The 25831-nt window shown below is 38.4% G+C and overlaps 1 protein-coding gene across 1 annotated transcript in view; it reads right to left on the reverse strand.

The window, feature by feature from the left end:
• UBE3D (ubiquitin protein ligase E3D) overlaps window positions 1-25831 on the reverse strand; it is a 150072-nt gene that overhangs the window by 54266 nt on the left and 69975 nt on the right. Inside the window, exon 9 of the mRNA XM_004422065.3 lies at window positions 7137-7275. Coding sequence (XP_004422122.2) covers window positions 7137-7275 — 139 coding nt within the window. The remainder of the gene's footprint in view (window positions 1-7136; window positions 7276-25831) is intronic.

Consider the following 25831-nt stretch of genomic DNA (forward strand, 5'->3'; position numbering starts at 1 on the left):
GAGACTGGATTCCCTAAATATAATGAGTAGCACTCAACTCCTGATTATCTCTGCCCACTGAGGACAAAAGCATTAGCAGGAAAGAAAGAAGGCTGACGTGCTTTAGGACCTGAGGGTTCCAGCACTACTCCCTTCTCAATTCTCTGGAATGCTCACACGATCCCCACGAGAGCTGAGTGGAAATTCTAGCAAGTGCCTGCCCAACTGGATGCAGGTCTATCTGCCTCCTGATTACATCTACAGCAACCCTTGGACATCTGGAATGACTCCCATCCCTTTTCCCCTTCCATTCTCACCTAATAACAGGACCCTTCTATATCAAGCCCCCAAAAGCCTTTGACAATCTCCAGGAAGACTGTCTGTCTTCATGTCAAGACGAAACAGAGGAAAGAGCAGACTACTGCCAGTAACTGCATCCCAGCATCTCCAACAAGGCCAATTTTATACTCAAATATATTTGTGTGTGTGTGTACATATATATAAGCATACATACAACAACACTGACGAACTCTAAAATGTCAATATTTGTTATTCCCAGTGATTTTCACTTTCTTTACACTTGTCTGTATTTTCCAATTTTTTATCATAAAAAGTGAGTCTTTTTATAATCATTTTATAAAATGATACTTTAAAAGATGATAATGGCTATAATTAACCTACAGACGAACATGGCTTATAACAGATAAGGCCATTTACGTGGTGGAGTGTCTAAACAATGGCATGGAACAGGAACTTCACTTTCTCTTCTCTGGAGCCCCTTTGTTGCTCCTCATCTGTCAAGTTCCCAGGCCTCTGCCAGCCAATTTCTTGGAGCCTCTATAGATTATTTTTATATAAAAAAGTTCTTAAGTTTAAACCATAACTTCAAACTTCTGTACAATACAAGCTTTTCACCTGAAATGCCAACAAATGGTCAACTGACTAAACCAAATTTTCATGTGTTATTTTGTTTTCTTCTCTTTTGATATAGATATTAACAGGCGGTGAAAAAGTAGCTAGATGGAGAATTATTTGTAAAATTATTAATCTCTGAATAATAAGAAGTTGAATATATGGTTTTTATATCATGACAATGATAAAATTTAAGTATCAGTGGGTTTCTTAAAGTTAAAATCAAACTACATACAAGTAACATAATAACGGAGAACTTCTTTCTCGAGAACAGTATACGGGTCCCTCATTAAAGACGCGTTATCTGCTTCAGCCTTCCCCACCGAACGGTGTGTGATTTCAAATCCACCTGGAGCTGAGGAAACAGTCCTGACCAACCCGAATTATCAGGTGATAACAGACAAGCTCTGTAAAACTTCTTTGTTTCTACCTTTCTACATGTCCTCACCATATTATTCACCCACACAGCACATACATAAAGCTGTAAGCTGACGAAGCTTATTTGCCAGGACCCATAATGCTTGAGAACGTCACTCCCATGGTTGAAGGCTGAGGTTCTCTAAAGGATGATACTAATAAAAAAGATACTGTTGCTGCCATATGGTAAAAATAAGATGTGCAAGACCCAGGACTGTAAAGAGGACCATTTGGCATTTTCTTTGATGTAATTGTCATGAGATGGAATAAATAATAGACTCAGAACCAGAAGAGCTAGGTTTGAAACAGAGCCCTGCAGTTTGATAGTTAAATGAATTTGCCTATATTACTTACTTTTTTTAAAACCCCTTTAAAATGGAGGTTGTTGTGAGGATTTTAAAAAGGATAGTGTCGTGAAAACATTTAAAATTATCGATGAATTCACCAATCTACCTGGGGTAAAAAGAAGCTGCACCTCTGAGGCTCGATGCCCTTGAAAATCCCCTCCACACAGCCTGGATGGCCCGGAGCAGCTGGATGGAGCTGGAGCTAAGGAGGTAAAGTGTGAGAATGAACAAAAAAGTTCTCCTCAGCTCAGGGCTCCAGGCTGTGGAATACTCCTCATCTCTCAGTTGAATCTAAGTTTCCAAGGAAGACTCCTCTTGGGACTTCTCAGTGGGAGTCAAGCCATAAATTAGGAAAGAGACAGAGTTTAGCCAGATGGTTAAATCTATTAATGGGACCCTTTGCCAGGTTATTACCTACTTACACCGTGTTTAGAGTGGATGAGACCCAAGTGAAATAGAACTGGAAGCAGGTACAGACTGGGAAGGCAATGCTCAAGCCAGGGGCCTGCTGGGCCTGTGGTCTGGTTCAGTGCGTACGAAGAAATGACAAAGGCAGATCTCACACCTGTTGTACTATCCTGACCAAGGTGGCCCTGACCAGAAGGAGAACTCTCTAGTCACTGGAGAAGAAATGGTATCCTCTTGACAATCAACGTCTAAGCCTGCAGCACTGCTTCTGTTGGAGAAAAGCAAACAGCCATGAAGAATGTGCATATGAGTGCTCTGCCTTGGTCCTCCGAATTTTCTGAGATTGGATAGAACAGTGTCTCCCCATCTGTGTTCTGAGAGCATTAATCCCATAAAATGCCTCTTGAAAAATCTTCCTGACATCAGTACATTTGGGAAATAACAGTTCCCAAATACTTCCTACATTCTTCAGCTAAGAGACTCACACTGCCTGTTACACACACGAAAGGCCCTGAAAAGTCCTGCAGTTAAAAAAAAAAACCTAACTTTGTTTAACCAAATTTATTTAAAAAGGCAACATTATCTCGTGGTTCAGAATGGGGGGTTCTGGAGCCAGGCTTTGTACCTTATGCTCCTCCACTTACTAGTTGTGTGAGCATGGGCAAGTTAATCTCTCTGGCTCAGTTTCTGTATCCGTGAAATGGGAATAATAATACACTTTCCTCACGGTGTTTTTGTGAAAATGAAATGAGCTAATAAGTGCAAATCATTGAGAACAGTGCCTGGAATACAGAAAGCATTGAATAAATATTAGCTATTATCATTTGGATTATTATCTGATGATTAAATATCTAACTGTTTTCTATAACACTGATTTATATACTAAGGAACCTGTGTCCTATGGAATAGGAAAATGCTAGTACAGAAAAATCCCCTTTCTACCTGAAGAGAAGTCAGCATCATGTGTAGCACAAAGAGCATAACAGAAATCAGTTTCAGTCTCCAATATCAATCTACCCTTCCTGGGTGGGGCTGTTTCCTTATCTACAAAAATATCCTTATTAGACTAGTTAATCCTTCCAGCTACAATAGTCCAGGATTCTAAGAAAAAGGCACAGTATCATTAAAACCAGCAGCCCCTTCCCAGTCCTGGATCCAACCTGGTTCTACCTTCCAGGCACCCTGCTCAGATTTAAAGTTGCTATTACAGGACTTCAGATTAAAGAGCTGGTTGTTGCCCAGGAAGATGGATATGGAAATGGGCTTCTGCCGCCTTACCCCAGAGTTCTGAAGCACTCAGACGGGAATCAAACTGGCAGCTGTAACGGCAGCAGCAGCTGCAACCTGCCTCAGGCCAGAGGACCTTTGGTGCCTCAGTTTCTGGCACCAAAGCTTGGGCATCATTCCTGTTTCCCCTACTGTGGTTTCCAGTGCCCAGAGGGAGCCCAGTCCTGTGTACTGGTCACTTTGCTTATCTTGAATCTTGCCAACTGTTTCCAAGGGCTCAACTCTTCTTTGAGTCTTTCTCATTTATACAAAGCCCCAGGCTGTAATTTCAATGCAGATACCCGTCTGTGCTCAATCTTGTTGACATATCTCAAACCTGGACGTTACCTCTTAAGTCCCCCTGTCCCAGCAGGGAAAGGTTGCGGCTTCTGCCTGAGTGTGTATGTACTGCTCATGCCTCTGCTTCCCCCCAGCTTAGTCTTTTGGAATCCTCCAGAATGTCAAATGGCCATGCCAATTTGCATTTTACTTGTGCATCTATCCAGCCATCTATAGACAGCCAACCAATATTTTTTAAATGCTTCCTACTCCAATCACTGTTCTAAGTTCTGCTGATGCAATATTGAACAAAAGCAGACATTCTCCCTGTTCTCATTCCACACGCATTTTAGTAGAGGAAAAAAGACAAAGAAATAAATGAACGCGATCATTTTAAACAGCGAAAAGCGCTAGGAAAAAAATAAAACAAGGTGAGGTTATAGATAATGATGATGGGGAGAGGGAAATTCGAGAGGGTGGTCAGCCAGGCCTCTTGAGGGAGGGGACACCTGAGCTGAGACTTGAAAGATGAGAAGGACCCAGCCACGCAAAGATCTGGTCCCGAGTATCCTGGTAGCAGAGAAAACAGCCAGCGCACAGGCCAGAACCTGCTACAGCCGGAACCAGCTTGTTGTGATAGCGAGCAGGAAAGGCCAGCGAGGCTGGAGCAGAGTAGAGGGAGAGAGCAGGAGACGAGGCCAGAGGGAGGCAGGCCAGACGCTGCCAGGCCGTGTAAGCCAGAATAAGAAGTCCGGATTCGATCCTCATTGCGGTAGGAAGTCACGGAAGACTCCGAGGCAGGCCGTGGCATGGGAAGGCCATGCTTCCTCTGGGGCCGCAGCAACAATTACAGCAGGTGCTTAGCAATACGTCAGTGATTCCCAACCCAATGCTACATCTGTTTGCTCATAATCACACTAGGGCTACGAAGGGCCTGCAACAGAGCGGAAGTTAAAATTATAACAAAACCACCAAAAGATATCCCCACTGGCCTGAGAGAAATGTTACACTGTAATTTAAGTCAGAATTTCATATACGTTAAGAGCTCTAATTAATAAGATAAACCCTTCCTTCTGGCATTTGGCAGTGATAACAGCTCAAGCAGGAGTGCCATTCAATCCTCGGAAACCTAAAATAACACTTTTACAAAAAAAGAAGCATTGCTCACAGTAACTGACTTGGCCTGGAAAGTAAGAGAACTGGAAATGTAAAGATGGTATCTTTAACAAGTGTCACTCGACTATTTTAAAGCTCTTGCCAACACAGCTCTTAAAAAAATGTGCGTTAAAGTAAGTTTCCACTTGAAAAAATAAATCCCATATGGGCAAAATTAGCAGCCCCATTCCTTGCTATTGTAATAAATGATTAAGTAGGTGTTACAAAGATGAAAAAGCGAGCATCTCTTTCTAATCCTGACAGACATCCTCCCCCTTTTCACTGATCCTTTATCTTGGAGTGGAGACCTGCATAGGGAAGTCGATGCCTGGTATGTTTTTGAGGAGAAAGCATCTTTCCAGGGGCAGCAGCAGGGACAAAATCTCTTTAGCAGACATTGTTCATGAAGTTCTGCCAAGTTTCTCTGTACCTTTGAAATCGGGAAAGTGTATGTGCTCCTGACAATAATATTCAGCAAATGGACCGAAACCAGATGAAGTACCACCGAGAGGGACATTCAGGAATCAACATCCGGATGGCTCTAGGAGCTTCTGTGACTTAAAGGTGCTATGAGAGGACACTAATGCCACCAAGAGCAGGCCGGGCTTTCCCGCCCGTGTGTGTACGTGGCCTGAGTTGAGACCCTTAGAGGCAGCAAGACGTCCCCTGTGGCCTGGAGAAGAGACTGGGCCTGCTCTCCAATCCCCCACACCAGTGTAGATTACTCTTTTACCTTTAATCTCTTTAAGACTTGAGTTGAGGCCATTTTGTAATAAAATTATTTTCAATTTATATCACACATGGATAAATGCTCCATCTCCCCCAATATGCTGTAAAATCCTTGAAGTCAGAGTCATCTCTCTCTCTCCCCACTCACCCATCATATAAAAATTTCAAACCGTACATGAGAGAGTCAAATAAAAAATAATGGTCTTCCAGCCTCGCTCCCTGAAGATAACCACTGTTAAGTTTCTTTATCTCCCTCCATTAGGTTTGTGGGCATACACAAACTTTCATGTTATTCAGTGTTCAATCCAAAGAGCAAAACTGAGAAGAAATATGGATTGATATACAGAATTTTAAATCACTTCTGGTTCAGGGCAGTATACAAATAAAATAATTATAAATTACTACGAAATAAGAGGCGTGTGTAGGCATTCCAAGGTAGATACAACCTGCCTCCACCCACCCTCACAACCCCTCCGCCTCCCAGGACTTCAGGGAATCCTGAATTTGGGGAGCAGACACAGGGAGCTGGGCACAAGCCGTGCGAGTCCAGCTGTCTCTACCACGCTGGGTGCTCCCTGGCCAACTCACTCCATCTCTCTGGACCTCAGTTTCCTTTCCTACAAAATGAGAAGATGCTCTCTAAGGTCCCTTTGGGAGTCCAAGATTGAAGTTGATAATTGAGTAAGGATAAATACAACCGGGTACAACAAGGCCAAAGTCTGAAATTGGTATCAGGAAGAAAATCACAGAGACAATCAATGTAAGAGATTACCAGGAGAATATGGATGCAAATTAGATTGGAGCAGTTATTTTTTACCAATTTCCTGAGCTATAAATCATAGGAAAATCCACATATCTTGTTTCACCACAGAAGTGCAGCAAGCAATCTATACTGATCCAGAAGTTATCTTAGGATAACACCAGCAACCTTTCAGAAGTAGAACCAACCATATTTACTCATTTCTCAGCAATGCAGGTAGCTTTCTCATCGGCCTCAGAGAATTTGTGAATACTTTTCCACTGTCAAGAGTCATAGATATGTTCAATTACATTCATTGGCCATAGGGTTACAACTTAAGTGTCTAGTTAACATCTTAATTCTCATTTGCCATCTCAGTGACCATTAGCTGACTACCAGGAAAGGAAGGGTTCTTCCTGCTGGTCACTCCACATTTGCTATTCTGCTCTGACCACGTCCTTTATCAGGAGCACAGCTAGGGAGAAAGGGAAAAGGTGCCAAGAGCTGGTAGGACACCGTCACTGCTAAACATCCATTTGGCAATTCGACTGCAAGCTAACAGTAGCAATGCCACTAATAACAGTTGAAAATCCCTGTTCTAGGGCAAAGCTGGGAAAATGGAAGTGGTATGCACAAATGTCTTTGCCAGATGTTCTTGCCATTTCTCTCAGAGGCAGGAAAGAGAGATTAAAAGAACAAACCCTGGCGTTAGAGACGCATAATCAATTTTGAGCCTCTGTTCACTTATTTAAAAAGAGATAGACAAGGCAATACATTGTGCTCTTTATTATCATCATCGGAAACTGTGGTTTCCATGGGCTATCTCCTGTGAAAGAAAGGATCCTTAAAAAACAATTACAAGTAAAACTGAGAAATCACACCCCGGTAAAGGAGCAGTTCCTTACCTGAAAGGAATTCATACAGCGAAGGGACGGAGGCAGCGCGGCGGTATTCCTCGATAGTATCAGCAGCAGCTCCAGGCAGGTAGCAGAGGGCAGGGTTAGAGGGTGGACGCTGATGTCACTTTCCCACAAGCGGGCAAGACTGAAACACATATTGATATGTGCAATTTCATAATTGTGTCTGGTCATAATTATTTCAAAAATCCGATGTAGAAGAAAACTTTCAGTTGTGGGAGGAAAAAGCAATGTACAAAAAATAGAAATAAAATAGTTATAGTACTAAAAATTCACAGAGTAAGTGTCTAAGACATTTTTATAGTGTTTTTGGTATAAAACAGGTAGATTAGGCAATTTTTTCAGGTCACATTTTGTACTCAAAGTCTGAGTCAGATGAAATGCAGTCTTACTTGTGAGGGACCTATTTGGGGCAGGAGGGGATGACAGCTGACACAGCAAATGCTCCCTACGTTCCACGCCCTGTCCTATACGGAATATCTTGTTCCACCCTCAGATGGCTGTGGAGCTACCATTGGCCCCATTCTACAGATGTGGAAATTGCTTCTGAGCTGGATATGTCCTCTAGTTCAGTGATTTTCAAACTTTTAGAAAGTGATGGAATCGTTTTATCAAAAAATCTTGTGGGGCCAGCCCTGTGGCTGAGTGCTTTGCTCCGCTTGCTCCGCTTTGACAGTCTGGGTTCGCGGGTTCGATCCCGGGGGCAGACCATCCCTCATACAAAAAATGGAGGAAGACTGGCACAGATATTAGCTCAGGGCTAATCTTCCTCAAGCCAAAAAAATAAAAAATAAAACGAGGAAGAGTGCCAACGGATGTTAGTTCAGGGTGAATCTTCCATACCAAAAAAAAAAAAAAATCTTGCAAAAGCTCCCGTTTATAATACAAATAAAAGCAAAGCTGCTCCATCAGAAGGGGAGGGTGGAAGGAGACCTCCCTTCATCTCCCAGAGTGGCCCTTGAAGGATCTCTGCTACATCCTGTGGAACCTATTTGAAAATCCTTTCATTCAAGAGATGAGGAAACTGAGGCCTAAAGAAGTCAAGGGACTTGTCTGAGATCAGGTGGATGTTCAGAAAACGGTATGGCTGGGTCTGGAATCCTGGTTTCCCGACTTCCCATCTAGTGCTTCAAGCAAAGGGAAAAATCAAGGAATCACTGTGAGAAAACAGCATAACAAGAACAGCACGAGACTTATGCTATCATCTCTTCTATTTACTTGGGTATTTCCTGCCTGTGCCCCTACCAAAGTGTCTCTTATCACTGTCCTAATTTTTAAAGAGATATTTGCCATTTATATAAACTTCTCTCTGTAAAGGTATCTTCAACCAAATCTGTGGTGAATTCTGGAAAGTTAGAGAGCACCAGTGGTCAAGGGCATAATGGATTTTAACCCTTTACGTGACGGGTCATAGCAGATGGTTTAGCTGTGTCATCCATCAGGTTCTTAGCCGATATAGTTCTGATGTGTGGCGAGGACTTAACTCTTCTTTGAAGCATTTGCCCACTGGATGGACTGGAATAGGACACTGTCCACTTTCCTAAAAAATGGTCTGTTTTTAGCAAGGGCACATCTGAGTGCCTTTTCTGTGTTTTAAAAATTGTTATTTTACATTGATTGGCTACGTTATTCTTTCTGCATTTACTAATTATATAACATGCTCTACATTTCTCTGAAATGGAAATAAAAATCTTGCTGTCTTTGATAAAAGTCAAACGTCGTGTTAAGTGCAGTGGCTTCAAGCTCGTTCTCCCCACCACCTTCCTTACGCTCTCCACAAACCACACAGTTATTTTCCATTCTCTGAACCACATTACCCTACACACCCTGTGTCTTGCTCATACAGTTATCCTTTCTGGTGAACTTCTGATCATTCCTGCAAGACCCACTTGAGTATCATTTCCTTAGAGAATCTGTTGCCCTTGTAAGAATTAACTACTTGTCTAATACCATGCTCGTATCTATTATAACACTTACCACCACCCTACTTGGATTCTTCTTTGGGCTGTGTCTACACGGCTGACTCATCCTAGATTAGATTGAGCAAGCATAGCCTATGGATTCCTCTAACTTTGCAGACTAATGTGGAAATAAAGATTAGATTAGTGCTGTTGTTCCTCAGACACACCCAGGTATTAACCTTTCACATGCTAAAAGAAATATCAAATGTTCACTTACATTTGTATATTCAATAAACAATTTAAGTTTTCAGAATTTATACCCTCTACCTCACCACCCACGATAGGGCTCACTAAAGCTATTTTCGTTCTGATTTTTTTTAAGGGCCTTGATAAGGTTTTCGCTTTTTCTGAATTGGATCTCTTGCAGCAGAGGTCACTTGACCCTGCCCAGGATTGTGAATGCCCCTTGGGAACTTATCTGTGAATTCCCACAACCTAACCCAGGCCCATCCTGCTGCAGACCTTCAGTAAAGGTTCCCCAAGATGAAGTTAACACTGCAACCTGGACTGGGGCCTGCTGGAGCTCATAACTAAGAATTCTGCCAGCGTAGAGATCATCTTTGAGGCAGTGTCACTTTTTCATCATTTTCTACTCCTCTTTTGGCAGTAATATGTTTGCAAGAGAAAGGGGAAATAGCAAATTATATAAATAAATATTTTTAGAACAGAGTTATCTTAGTTTATTATGGCTATAACATGCTATCCATATGCATGCTTAAATTTTATAAGTCTTAGGCCTAAGGTTTCTTCTGACTATGGTTTATCTCCTACCTAACACATCCAGACAGATCCTAGCCATTGTCTCTAATCCTACAGCATCCCTGAACAGTAGGCATTGTTCATCCCATTTTAAAGTTTAGGAAACCAAAAGTCAGAGAGGTTACACGATTGTCCAACATCACACAGCTAGCGGGTGATGGAACCAGGATTCACTGAGGTCAACCCCAATCCAAAGCCTGTACTCTCCCCACTATACCACACTGATCACTGAGGACACTATACATATCATTGTCCTCTCCATGCAAGCCACAAGTAGTAACCACCTTAGTAACTGAATCTGCTAATGCTATTTCTCTGTTTGTTAACTCTTTAGCTTGTACGTCATGGTAAGCGAAAACAGTTTTACGGTGAGAAAAAAGATTAGGAGGCAATACAATAAATATAAATGGTTATTTCCATTAGAGGGAAAAAATAACCTGTTTTTTACATGTTCTTTATGCTTTCTTATTTTCCAAGTGTTATTTTTATAATCAGAAACAAGTTAACATCATGATGTTGATGTGATTTCTGGTGCAGACAAAGGAGTGTTGAAACGCTGCTTAAAGGTGTCAACATGCTGCTAAATGGCTATGGAGTGATCTACCAAAAGGACACTCAAATAGAAGTTAAAATACATGAGCTCTGCCTTGTCACTCACCAGCCAGTGATCTTGGGCACACACTCTTGGGCAAGCCTAGTTTCCGCACAAGACCCTGGAGTTCATACAGAACCTACCCAATGTAGCAAACCACCAAAATTTACACAAAAGGATATTCATTACACTAATGATAACCATAGTCACAAAGAAAAGATACAATTAGTGATACATGTTATTCATCTCTCTAGGTAATTACAAACAACTGCACTTTATGTGAATCCACATTGGCATTTTCAATCTAATCCTTAAAGCATTCTGTGATTCAAAAATTTTTATCCCTATGGAAGCTCAGAAAGGTGAAGGAAGTTGTCCTGATCACAGGGTCAGTAAGTGATGGAAAAGAAACAAGCATGATCCTCTCCATCTAAATCTCATTCTCTTTTTACTATACCACAAACAAGGCAAAAGTATACTAGATATTTTTGAACAAATTCTATCCAAAAAAACTGAAAAGCCCAAAGGCAAAAAATGGGGTAAATTTCAGATATCTTAGAACAACTCTTTTTTTTTTTTGTTTGGTGAGGAAGATTAGCCCGGAGCTAACATCCATTGCCCATCCTCCACATTTTACTGAGGAAGATTGGCTCCAGGTTAACATCCATGCCCATCTTCCTCTACTTTATATGGGATGCTGCTACAGCATGGCTTGACAAGTGGTGCATCAGTCTGTGCCGGGGATCCGAACCTGCGAACCCCGGGCCGCCAAAGTGGAGTGTGCGAACTTAACCACTGCGCCACTGGGACGGCCCCAGAACACCTCTCTTTTTAATAATTGAACAACTTTCTTTTTGAAATTAGTCACCCAGCTGGACCTAACAATGCTCAGATTTCTAATATTCATCCTGTCCTTTCTTTTCCCACAGTATATTTTTCATTAGCCTCAGGAATTATTTTTTTTGGGGGGGGGGGGTAAGGAAAATTGGCCCTGAGCCAACATCCCTTGACAATCCTCTTTTTGCTGAGGAAGATTAGCCCTGAGCTAACATTTGTGCCCATCTTCCTCTATTTTGTATACGGGATGCCACCACAGCATGGCTTGATGAGCGGTGAACAGGTCCACGCCAGGATCTGAACCTGCGAACTCCAGGCCGCTGAAGCAGAGCATGCAAACTTAACCACTACACCACCGGGCCTGCCCCACGACTTATTTTTTTAATGTTAAGATTTATAAATTTTCTCTATAATTTTAAGCACATAAAACATTATTTTAATCACATGAAACCTCCAAAAATGTGGACAAAGAAAGAAATACATGAAAAATGAAAATGGTTGTTTTGGAAAGTTAGAACTACGGGTAACACTTTTCTCCAAAACCTCAGTTAATGTTTTCACACTGTATTTTTTTTATTTTAGGAAGAAGGAAATAAAGAAAAGAGAACAAGAAGGAAAGAGGGAGAAATGGTCTGGCATACTTAAAATTCAGTTTATCTTAAAACAATTGCCGAACTCCTTATGTGGAATTTAGGGCACGTATTAGATTAAGCCAGTGGTGATACTTGCGACTATCCACCTACAGCCTAAATATCAATAAAAATTTCTGTTAATGATATAAACATTTTAAGAAACATTATAATAATCCAAAATTTGGATTATTTCTCATATTTCCTGCAAAGACATCATAGACTATTAGACCTAAATCAGTAATCTTCCACTATAAAACCAACAAGAAAGACACTTCAAAAGGAACAAGGAACTAAACATCAATTGAAACCTATCTCTGTGATTTTTTAAAGCACTGGGAGAGGAAAGCTCTCCTAGCAGACCAGAGATGCCAGCCAGGCGACCTTCGTCTAGGAGACCAGCATGCAAGCAAAGGACGCATCATCTTTATTTCTCAACTTTTGCCTTGACAAAGTTCCCTAGAGGAGCAACTGTGGCCTATCTATTTTTAAAGGGGCAACGAGAAGGGGGAAAAAAGTCACTTCCCATAACTTCTAATAAAAATGGTGAAATTGAGAATGAGTTCAAACGCCAATCAATATCAAGAAAAGAACTTGAGAAAATAGAAAGGTGACACAGTCTTCTAGGAAACATAGAGGTTGTGTAATGTAACAAGAGAAAATGACAAATAGAGATGATGTAGCAACTCTACCAAAAATTAAACTATTTCAGATGAGTCCAACATACTGCATAGAGAAGAAAAAATAATATGGTATGGGAGACCTTAAGATGAAAATAGTTAATTTAAATCTCAAGTTTCTCATATTTTAGTAGTTGATTTGGACTCTTCTTTTGAACTCTTAAGTCCCTACAAGAACCTAAGAAAGCAAATAGCCTCTTAAAGCTATTGAAATATAATATTATTTAGGGCCTGCCCGGTGGCGGAGCGGTTAAGTGTGCGGGCTCCGCTTTGGGGCCCCCGGGGGTTCACAGGCCCGATCTGGGCGCACCCCGACCTGCTGCTTCTCAGGCCACGCTGTGGCGGCGTCCCATATAAAGTAGAGCAAGATGGGCACGGATGTCAGCCCAGGGCCAACCTTCCTCAGCAAAAAGAGGAGGATTGGCATCGGATGTTAGCTCAGGGATAATCTTCCTCAAAAAATATATATATATATAATATTGTTTATACCTGTAGATTTTTAAAATTCAATTTCAAGGCTATAACAATGATAGGTCCATCGATTTAAGCTCTCAAAATACCAAAACAGACAAATGGCCACAACTTAGTGCTAGAATCATTATAAACATACAACTATTAAATACATAATTTGGACAAGGAATCAAAATTTTAAAAATTCTTATGAAGTGTCAAGCACACAAGACCGGCCCAGTGGCGTAGCGGTTAAGTGCGCGCGGTCCCCTGCGGTAGCCCAGGGTTCGAGGGTACGGATTCCAGGCGCGCACCGATGCACCGTTTGTCAAGCCATGCTGTGGCAGTGCCCCATATAAAGTAGAGGAAGATGGGCACAGATGTTAGCCCACGGCCAGTCTTCCTCAGCAAAAAGAGGAGCATTGGTATCGGATGTTAGCTCAGGGCTAATCTTCCTCACAAAAAAACCCCACAAAATTCTGAAACAACTAAAGGTACTGGTATATCTGTTCTAACAAGCCATATTTACTCCATTATATTTAAATGTTCAAAAAAGCACAAATTCATAATAATAGAACCTGAAAAATGTACATACCAACCACTGCTTATAAATTTCAAAATAAGGTTCATTAAGTAATGAACAGTATTTCTTTGAAATTACAGCATTTTCTTGGAAAATTACAGAAAAAAATTGAGCTTTTAAAATCACAAATGTCAAAAGTGTTCTTCAGCTCTCTTTGAATTAAACGGCTCTTGAGAAGAAATTTAGGCACACAATTCCTGAAAGCTATTGCTTTCAAATTTTGCCCTTAAGACGTATAAGCTTGTAAAGGCAGTGTCCCTCTCTCCCACATATTAGAAGGCATGGGAAAGTGGTTTTGCTTTAATGAAGATACCAACAAGGCAATCTCAAAATTAAGTGTATTAATTCATGCCAAAAAATAATAAAAGATTTTGGCTTTTTTAAATGCCTGTATTAATGCAAGATACCAGTTGTGGAGCACACAGGAATTAGGTTGGCAATACTTTCATTAAAGAAGAGAACCCACCCTATGAACGTGCCTGCCAGAAATTCCATAATTAGAAGTAATATCATTAGAAACATAATAATTAGAAGTCCATCTAAAGAGGCCAGCTATTCTCTCAGACTTTTTTAACTTTTTGTCATAGAAAATTTCAAATATACAAAAGTATATTTGGAAGAAAATAAATTTAAAAACCTATCTTATACCATATTCAAAATTAAATTCAAGACGCATTAAAGACATAAATATAAAAAATAAATCAATAAAAAAAATCTTTCCAGAAAATCTAAGAAACTACAACAAATCCGTAAGCCGTAACAGTTTTATAATTTTTAAAAACTATATTAATAAACAAAAAATCTTTTTAAACATCATAGGCAGGGGGCAGAAACCTTTATGACAGGAAGAACTCCTATGTATTTATAAAAGGAGGTCAAAGAATACAAATTCATTTTTAAAAAGGCTTTCAAGTAGTGATTTTTAAAACATTTGAAGGTCATAGGTCTCTGTGACAATAAGATTAAAACGATGGACTCTCTCCTCCCAACAGTGTTCATTTATACAAAGAAAATTTTGCACACGATTTTGAGTGTTTCTCAGACCACCCAATTCCCCAGTGCCCTCATGCCCTCCTTTCATATAAACGGAATTATACAATATGTGCCTTTTTTATCTGGCTTCTTTCACTTAGCACAATGTTTTCAAGATTCACGCACCTCAGAGTAAGAATCATTATTTTTAGGTTAAACTCTGATTTCTAATTTACCAATTTTGATAAAATATTAAAAACAGTTCCATTTTAAACTAGCTAATTATATATCGTAACATTTGTGTTAGCATATTAATAAGTGTAACCATTTAGGAAAAGTTTTCAAGGAGTTTTTAAAGAAAAGGTCTCCTGGCTCACATTTTTACCACATTCCATTACCAGAGGAAATCAGTTAAAAAGGAGGCTGAGAAATGCACTTCCAATCCTTTAATCACTTTCCTGAGTAACTAGAAGTCAACGTGTGAGGGCTGGGATAATAAATTAGATCCACTCTAGTAACATTCTCGTAAGTAAACCTCACACTGGGCATCACTAGGTTCCTGTCCCATCAGGGGGCCAACTCGGCCCACACTTTCATTAATCAACACTACCCACTCTACCCCACAGTTTCAGTCCTTTGCCAATGTGGATGGAAAAGTGTTTATGAGCATAAAGTATAAAGCAAGGGTTTAAGATTTTTCTTTTATTATTTCTTATACCCGGTATAACAAATAGGTTTTCTTCATTTTTCAATTCAAATTGGTTGGCAGTGCTGCATTGAGAGTACTGTGAAACCATGTTTGGTCTCAGCAGAAAACAGAGAGGTGACCTACTGAAGCTCTATCAGCCCACGATTGCAGAAGGGGGTGTATCCTGGTGCTCTGCACCACATCCAACCTTACTCTTCCCTGCCTGTGTGGAATACCACCATCTCCAGTATCCCAGGCTTCTCTTTACACCTCTTGCTAAGTCCACTCTCAGATGGTCTTCTCTGGGAAATCCACACACTCTTCCTTCACAAGAGGGCAGTTGGCAATGGTGTAATTTGGTTCAGATGAATTAGGCCTGGCCTATCTTAGGTATTAGTAACTGAATTGCACAACCCTAAGTCACAAGTGGCTCTCTCTGAATCATCAGAAGACAAATCCCAATGACTAAAGATTCTGTCCCTCCATGAGGAGATGAGAATCCAAATGCCAACATCACTGACTTACTCATGTTCCTTGTGCAAGAATCCTTGATTTTAGAAAACGCCTTCATGTTTGAAACTTCAGACCCTTTGTGAAGTCACATGTAAATGTAACTCTGGGAGAGGGAAAGCCCAGCTGGCCACACCCATTTCAGGCAGGCAAGAGAATCAATTTCCAAATTATCTAGCATAGAGAAAATTTATTTCTACCAACTTAAATTCAATTCCCCTGTAACAATTTGATTCATGTGTACCTTCATAAAATAAATATAAACAATAAAATCTATCAGGTCAGGCCAGACAGTCTCCTAAATTTGATATCTATCATTTACCCATTAGCTGACCCTAAGGAGATCTGATTATAGACACTGGCAAATATGCTCCAAAGTTTTATTCAAAGATTTTATGGATTAAGAAGCATCCCCTAGAAGAGTGTCTTAAGTCAAAGAGGGAAATATCTGACTAAATTTTTCCAAGGCAGAACCAAATATTGTTAAATGGAAGCTTTTGGAACCTAAGAGGAATTTCAATGAAACCTCCAAAGGCCACGATTTTAAAAAAAATTATTAAATACGTAGCTTCTCTTTCCCTGCAACCACACCCTTGAAATGAGCTATCTCTGATAGCTGGCTTTCACTATTCCACATTGCATTCATTTTGGAGAGGCTACTCTCAATATTTGGTACCTAGGTATGAAAAAGACACTTAAAATGTGGGTAGTCATGCCTGAATGGTTATGTGGTATAACTGGGGGAGAAGGGTGTTAAATGTGGGCTACTCAAGAAATCAGTACTCTAGATGAGTTTGAAGTTATTCTCAGGGGCCGCCCCGTGGCTTAGCGGTTAAGTGCGCGCGCTCCGCTACTGGCGGCCAGAGTTCAGATCCCCAGCGCACACTGACGCACTGCTTGTCCCACCATGCTGAGGCCACGTCCCACATACAGCAACTAGAAGGATGTGCAACTATGACATACAACTATCTCCTGGGGCTTTGGGGGAAAAAAAAAAAAGGAGGAGGATTGGCAATAGATGTTAGCTCAGAGCCAGTCTTCCTCAGCAAAAAGAGGAGGATTAGCACGGTTATTAGCTCAGGGCTGATCGTCCTCACAAAAAATAAATTAAAAATAAATAAATAAATAAAGTTATTCTCAGAAACTGGTGAAAGATAGTTAAACACTTGAACTTACCAGTGTTAGAAAAGCTAACTTGTCCCTTTTTTTTTAACAGCAATACATCATACTGTGAATATAAAAATATTGTCATCTTCTGAACCAACTCACACTATAATGAGAAACTTTTGGTGAATGTTAAAATGAGGAAAGCTTGCATTTTTTAGCTCAGGAAATAGGAAGAAAGCAAAACAATATTTCTTGATAATCCAACTAAAAAAACTTATTTATTTTTTATTTTAAAATAAAAATATTTCATTTATAGGCAAAGTATTTTTTGTTAAATTATTGATACAAATGTTCAAAACATATAAATTTGCTTTAGTTAATAAAATAAACATGTATATCTTTCAATGAAAGCAGCAAAATTATACTTTTGATACCTGAGTTCATCTTTTATTAACATCCCAAACATCATCTTCAATTCTGCTTTCTAATTACTTAAACACTGAATTTTAGAAACTAGCAAAAATAAGTCACTGCTTCAAAGCACGAAACCCCTAAAATCAAGACCTAAATAATGATTGTAGATCTACATTGACATGGAAAGATAGTCACAATATTTTGACAAAAGAAAAAGCAAAATAAATAACAACACATATAGCTAAAATTAATTTATGTAAAATTAAATTTCTTACCATATTTTTGTGTATATATGTACATAAAGAGATATATGCAAGAAAGAGTGCCAAAACGTTAAAAGCAGTTTTCAGTGGAGACCAAGATTATAAGAATTCTGCTTGCTCTCTTTTGCTGTATTTTCCTGTATTCTTTCAAATGTTCACAGTCAATATGACTATTTTGGTGGTCACATAAAAACTAAAGCTATTTTCATTTTCAAAATATATAAAATGAAACCTATTTTTGAATGTTTAAATTATGTATTAACATTATATCAAGTAAAATTAGTTTTTATGCAAGAAATCATCTTAACAAGTACCTTAAATCTTTAATTTACCTGAAACTAACCTAATCAGTAGTCTTTTCCATGAAAAAAGGTACTTGAGATGGTAAATCTGGAATTCAAGAATTTTATCATTGTGAGCCTCACTCAAGTTGTTCTAGATATTAAAAATATGTTGCCTAACAATTGACAAATTTGGCGGTTGCCATTAATAGGATTCTTTACTTAGATAACAAAGAATACAAAATAAATAATACAAATGACTACTTGAGGTGACTTGAGCAGGTATATTATCTATTATTAAGAGACGATAAAGAGAAGTTAATAGAATTAGGGAGCCTCTTTTTTTTTTTTTTAAGTGCCAGGGAAAAAGCTCATATCCAAGGAATATAAGGCAAAATTATTTCAAGTAATTTCCACGAACTTGGAACAAGGTAAAAGCCCACGTTATTTGCCTCAGCACTTTGCCAAAACAAAGCAGGGAATGTGGCTTCTTTGGAAAATCAGCGTCCAAACTAACATTCAACCTAGCATCCGTTCATATTTTTGTTATGTCCAATAAAATCATCCTAATAGCCAATCTGCCTGGTGCTGTGACCTCGTTAGGTCTTGCAACCTAAGCAGAGCCAGCTTAAGTCTAATCAGACCAAACAGCTGTTTTAACAGCTGAGTTTCTCCAAAATTAAAATATTCTATTCCTGACAGTGCCTAGCAACTCAACTGTTAAAACAGCTGCTCAAGTTGAAGAGTTAAAACCAAGTGTACATACAGTCATCCTCCCATTTGCAACTGCTTTGAGATTCTTTCAGAATAGAAGTTCCTAAACTTAAGTTCACTTTGACATTTCCCAACCCGTTTAAATTTTTCTACTTGCATTGCCTCTACCTCTGACCTTCAGCCAATATTTCTGCCATCATCACCTCTCTTGGTGTTTGCCCTTTGTCTCCTTCATACTCTAACCATAATTGCCAGCTGTGCTTCTGCACTTCCCACCTTAGGAACGTCATCTGTGTGCTTTACACTCTTATTCCTCTCCATTGTCTCGGAAACATTGTCACTTCCTGTGAAACAGAGGTGGTAACTCAGAAGTCTCCAGACTCCACTAAGTGATATATTATTTCCAATGACTTACATTCGTACTATTAAGGTTAACTGTTGAACTAAGACTCTTAAAAACAATCCAAAAGTGCTCTCCTGCTAACAGTTTTCAGTTTTGGTCATTTTATAAATGTTTTCAAAATTCTGCATTTGTCACTTTGATCTCATTCAGATATGTCTGTTTGTCCAATTTTTTTATACTTACTCTGTAGCATAGAACCTGTTCACCAACAATCACATTATCAATAATGAGTAAGTAGTTTTATCTGTCTATCCATCTCTCTACCCAACCTGTCTATCCATGCATTAATCCATTTATCCACTCACCTCCTCATCTTATATTTTTTGCCAACTCGATGGGACACACCCAAGCTAAATTGACTCTGATAAGCTCTTCAAGTCTGCAAAAGATCTTGACCCTGATTTTGTAACATTTGCTTTCTCCCCTCATAATATCCTTACTCCCTAAAATTGTACTACATTACAGATAATTTAAAACCCTAGCTCCCAGGGTCTGTCTAAGAATAGATTTACTGCAGGACCCAGACTCATCACACCAGAACATACCTACAAAGAAGCTGAACACGTTTCAAGATTACAAAATTTTTCCTGCAGCAGCTCTAGCTCTTCCGCTGGGTTACGTACAGAGTGATACTGGCACATTAATCTTTGAAACGACCTCTCTGCCATGCCCCACTTCTCAGCAGGGGAGGGCGGAAGCCAAAGATATACTTCAACAAGTGCAGGCGCCGTAAATGAAAAGGTGTTCACACACCTTGAACCAGGCAACACACACCTGGGGCAGGTCGACTCCAGTGGAGACACTAGAGTGCTCTGTGAAACACGGCTCTGGGGCTAGCTATCATTTTAATAAGTCATGTCAAACTCTAAGTTACCAGCATAGCAGAGCTGAGTTTTTTTAATTAGAGGATTTTGAAATACTGGCTCTGCTGTCACTATCCCATTACCATAATGTCAGTGCTGAAGACACTAGCCCCAAAGTCTTCTAACTTTATTTTTGAGTCAGTCTGCAGAACAGTATTCATTCTTCCAGCTTACAGTATTGTTAGGATCAGTTTTGCTTTACAGGGCTAAACATAGAAAAGTTTTCATTTTTAATAAGAGCTTAGATAAATAACCCTAAATCCCAAAGGGCCTCGTTAAAGCAACCTCATAAAAGTTTTACACTTGCATATGAGTTTGAAAAAAAAATGTCTACCTAGCAATTTGAGCTCCCGCTGACTTCTCTAGCCTTGGGGAAGTTATTGTTGAAATTCATATGTCTTGCTATTTCAGATGATTTAAAGTAGTCTATTATGATAAACCACCATGAAGTACACCAAATGAAAGACACTGTTCAAACAAAAATCTCAATTTTAAATACACAAAATACACACAATGCACTCATCCGTATGTTTAAATAGCATTAAGGTTCAGATACATTACTCATCTAACCACATATTTTATCCTTAGAGCCTAGGATGCAAAAACATATTTTGTACTAGGTGATCTATTTTCCCTTTCTTTTTTTAGGCGGTCATTTCAACACATTTTGACTCTATCCTGGAGAATTAAAGTCTATGAGGAAAAGTTCCAACAAAATTGGAAACTAAATCAGTTGGAATAACAAGAACATAGGTAGTGGGCAATGTTAACATTTTATCACCTTCCTTACCAGATCTGGGAAGATCAAGATTGACACACTACATTTAAAAGGTGAAAGAATGATTGAAAACAGAACAGAATCTTATATGTTCAAGCAATAAAACACTACAGATGGCTTTTAAAAAATGCCTCGGTACCTAGCACACACCATCTTGCAATATGGTAAGTGCTTAATAAATATCTGCTACATGACTTTTTTAAGAATCAGCTTATAGATCATTATCTGCTATTTGTATCCTGTTACAGAACTATCATCATTAGTACCTCTCAGACCTTAGAATCAGTAACCAGGAATCTTTACCCAACTCTGAAAATGTGTAAGATTTCAATGATAGAACCTCAGAGTAGACACTGACTTGAGAGGAATGAAGCCCCCCTGCAATATTCCTAACACGTGACAGCATGGTCTTCGCTTGAAAAACTCCAGTAACAGGGAGACTTACTTCAAAAAAGTTCTTTAAACTGAGTGAAATCTACTCTTCAGAACCTGAGCTCTTCTGAAAATATCTAACGAAAATATCTAACACTTTCTCCAGATTTTTCTGTAAAGATTCCCCATTTCCTCATATCATACGGATGTTTCCTTACCATTCTAGTTTTTCAACTTAGTGACCATTTATTAAAATAGCCCTACCATGATCATCGTTGGCGCAGAAACAAAATTTGCATAGCATCTTGTACGTTATCAGACTCTTTCACATATACTCATTTAGTCTTTATAATAACATAATAACATTGTAAAATGGGGTTTCACTATGTCCTTGTTACAGACAAGCAAACTGAAGTTCAAGAGGTAATATGACATGCACATGGTCTTACAGAAGAACCAGGACTCAAATCCAGTTCCTCTGATTCCCAAGTGTTTTCCATTACACTTTTGAACCTCAGTCTTTTCAGCTGTAAAATGGGGATAATAATATTTGCCCTTTAAGTCTCAAAGGTTTCTTGTGAACATCAAATGAGAAAATGTATGAAAAAAGCATAAAAGGCAGGTTATTATTACTAAGATCATTCATATGCAAATAATCTCTGCTCTTTCAAGTATTTAATTTACGAGTGGGAGCAGTCCAAGTCACAGGTAAAATGAATGTTACTGTTCTTTGCTTCCAGAATTCAAAGCATATGGCGACTAAATGATTCAGGAGTACAAGACTAACTCCCATAAAGATGTAGGAAAGTTACTCATCTTTCACAGTTCTGAATTCAATTAAGAAAGCATTTTCCTAGAAAAACGATTTAATTTTTGCCTGTACTGAACCCTTAGTACTGTCAGCTTTGTAGATGATATTACGTTAGGGGTTAATAGATTTTTGTGCACTTGGCCTGGAAACCTATTTGAACATTTATAACATAATTTCTATGGGAAACATCCTTCAAGATCTAAGCAACTGCCTTAGACAGAAACTTTCAGAATACACACAGTTATAAGCTGAGAAGAGCCTTTTTTTTATTTTGTTAAGGCCTATTAATGGTTTTCTAAGGCATGATAGGATATACATATATATATAGTGTGTGAGGAAGACTAGCTCTGAGCCAACATCCGTTGCCAATCCTCCTCTTTTTGCTGAGGAAGACTGGCCCTGGGCTAACACCTGTGCCCATCTTCCTCTACTTTATATGGGACGCCACCACAGCATGGCTTGACAAGTGGTGCACCGGTCGGTGCCCAGGATCCGAAACTGTGAATCTGGGCCGCTGAAGTGGAGTGCACGAACTTAACCACTACACCACTGGGCCAGCCCCAGATATTTTAAAATAATTATTTTATTCTCACTTTTCAAGGGGAATAAAGTAGTAGTGTATATTCTAGATCTCGCTGAAGAATGGAGAGTTGATTTTCAATCCAAGTACATGTAACCAAGTGCTGCTGCAGAAACACCATATTAAGACCAGGACTTCCTTCATTTGATGATCGTTTTCTAGAAGATGAATTGATTATCAGATAGGCAGCAACCTGTAATAAACTGCCTTTGTTTGTCAATGAATATTATTTAACCTCAATTTAAAAAAAAATGATTTGTCAAAAATTTGAAAGATATACAAAGTAGAAAGAATAGTGTAATGAACACCCATATCCCCATCACCCAGCCTCAACATGATCAAACCATGGCTAATCTTGTTTCAGCTATATTCCCCACCCAATACCCTCAACTCCTGGATTTTGTTTAAGCAAACTCCACAAATACTATCATATCCTCTGTAAATACTTCAATAGTACTCTAAAAGATAAGGAACCCATTTAAAAATATCATGTCCATAATATTATCATACCTAAAAAAATGTAACAATAACTCTTCAATTTCATCAAATGTTCACATGTCCTCAACCATTTTAAGATTTTTTTTAGTTTGTTCAAATTGAGATCCACATAAGGTCCATACATTACAATTGGTTAAGTCATGTTTCTTTAAACCTACAGGTTCTCCTTCCCTCCATCTTTTTTTTTCCCCTTGGTAATTTTTTGTTGCAGAAACCAAGTTGTTTGTCCTGTAGAGTTTGCCAGTCTGGATTAACTTGACGGTATAATTTAACAAGTTCCTGTCTTCTGAATTTCCTGTAAACTTGTAGTTGGATCTAGAGACTTGAGCAGGTTTGATGCTTTGGGGAAAATTATTTCATAGGTAGGATTATACACTTCTGTCAGGAGGCATCTAATCAACACCCCTCTCCCTGTCTCTCTTTTTCTGATGTCAGTATCCATAGATGATCATTTCCAAGTTCCATTATTTCATGATGGGTCAGGAAATGGTGATATCCCAATTCTATGATTTCTTTTTCATTTATCAGTTATAATCCTTCTACAAAAGAACCATCCCCTCATCATCTATTTGGTTGCTTTGAGGTACAGTTCAGAGAGGAAAGGCAGGATAAATGCTTGATTTTTTCCCCTTTATCTTCCAGTTTTCAAAGCAATGAGATGGTTCACTAGCATCTTCCAAAGACGCTTCCAATAAAATTTCTTCCAATGAAATTTCTTTTTTGATTTTTTAAGTATTATTATGAACTCATGATTCTAAACATATTTGTTGCTTTATCCTTATGATTAAGTTGTTATCCTTATTGATACTCAAATTGACCCATCTTTGGCCGGTGGAGACTACTCAAGTTGTCTCCTGAGTCCTTTTAACATGACTGTGATAATGTTTGATAACTTCCTTTCTATTAGAATAAAGGTATTACAAGTTCTTCTTGTACACTGCCTGCTACATACATGGAATCATCCACTTTTGGTTGAAGTCCTGGTTGCTTTTAGTGGGAAATGGTATTTAGAGATCAAACAATCTGAGTTCTAGGGATGCACTGCCACCAGGTTAGTTAATGTTTTTAGGCCTTTTCAGTGAAAAAAGCATTATTTTTTTAAGATTAAAATAAATCATGTATTCATTTTAATACTTCTACTTCAAATCCAGGAGTACAGAGTTTTGTTTAATCTCATCAATCTTTCTTTCTCCCATGCCAAAAACCCCAGTTCTCATGACACCAATATAATTAGTCATTTGACTTATCCTAAAATGCATATATAATAGTCTCAGTATATCAGTACCACACTATCATCAATAATATGATTATTGCAAAGGTTTTAAGATGTTTTTGTAGTTTCTTTCATCATTAGGATATATCCCAAGAGAGATGTACAGTCCAATTACTGTTTTAAAGTCTCTTGGAGCACTTCCTCTTCAAGTGTTTATGCTACCAACTGTACATGCACTTAGGTTCACTTTTTTAGAAACTTCCTTTGGATTTTTAGAGGTGGCTTTTTAAAATCATATTTTTTTTTATAACTATGTAAAATATGCACCAAAGACAAATGTATGAAATCAGATAAATTTTTAAAAGTCTCACTTCTATTCCTGTTCTCCTCACCTTCTTCTCTTTCTCCTTCCATATATCTTAAATTTTACGGTTTATTCTTTTTTAAAAAAAAATATCAGCAAATATATTCACATTCTAACCATTCTTCAATACACAACAGCATACCGTACGCATTTTTCTCCACCAGAGTAGTATACTGATATTTGTCAATACTTTTTACAGTAATATGTCTCTTAATTGCAAGGAGGTATCATAATTTATCTATCCAGTGCCCTACTGATGGACATTAGGGTTCTTTCTTTCTTTCTTTCATTTTGCTAACAGTACAAATAGTTATGAAATGAATAGAACTGCATATATGTCCTTTCATTTTTGGCCAATGGGTCTTTGGAATAAATTCCCAGAAGTGCGATTGCTCCATCAAAAAGTAAGTGCACTTGTAATTTTGCCAAATTCCCCTCCATAAGGATTGGACCATATTGCATTCCCAGCAATGAATGAGGTTTCCCATTTCCCCACAGGTTCACCAGCAGAATGAGTTGTTAAAATTTTGGATTTTTGCCAATCTAATAAAACTCAGGCAAGTTTTATTTTGTATCTCTTCTATTAGGAGTGATATTGAACATCTTTTTATTTGTTTAAGAGTTCTTTGTATTTTCTTTTCCTATGAAATATCTATGAGTATCTTTTCTTCATTTTTCTACAGGGTTGTTAGCCTTTTTCTTCTCTATTTGTATATTTTTGTACATTAGGGTTATTAGCCTTTGTGATTTAATTTACAGTTTTCATAGTTATTGTTTATCTTTTTACTTTGTTTATGTGCTTTTTTTTGTACAAGAGTTTTATATTTTTTATTTTATGTAAACAAATTCATCACTCTTCCTCCTTACTACTTCTAGATTTTGAATCATAGAACAATTTTTCTCACTCCAAGGTGATAGAAGAATTCACCTGTATTTTCTCTTTGTACTTATGTGGTTTCCTTTTTTAAACCTCTGATCCATTTGGAATGTATCCTAGTGTATGATGTAAAAATTAAAATGTTATCTTTTTTCTCATATCTATCCCATTATCCCAACACTAATTATTACAAATTTTGTATTTCCTCACTAATACCTTTATTATATATTCTATTTCCATATGAGATCAGGTCTATTTCTATTGAGTTCCAATGATCTGTCTATTCATGGGTCAATATCATACTATTTTAATTATAGTAGCTTAATGATAGATTTTAATATCTGGTAGGGCTAGTCTCTCCTCTGATTTCTCTTATTTTTTAGGGTTTTCCTAACTATTCTTGTTTGTTTCCAAATGAACTTTATAATCAACTTGTTTAGCTGAAAACAAAACAAAATCTGATGGTATTTTTATTGTTTCATTT

Source organism: Ceratotherium simum, chromosome 19 (assembly GCF_057802395.1).
Source record: "Ceratotherium simum simum isolate JZ-2026a chromosome 19, ASM5780239v1, whole genome shotgun sequence".
Taxonomy (NCBI): Eukaryota; Metazoa; Chordata; class Mammalia; order Perissodactyla; family Rhinocerotidae; genus Ceratotherium; species Ceratotherium simum.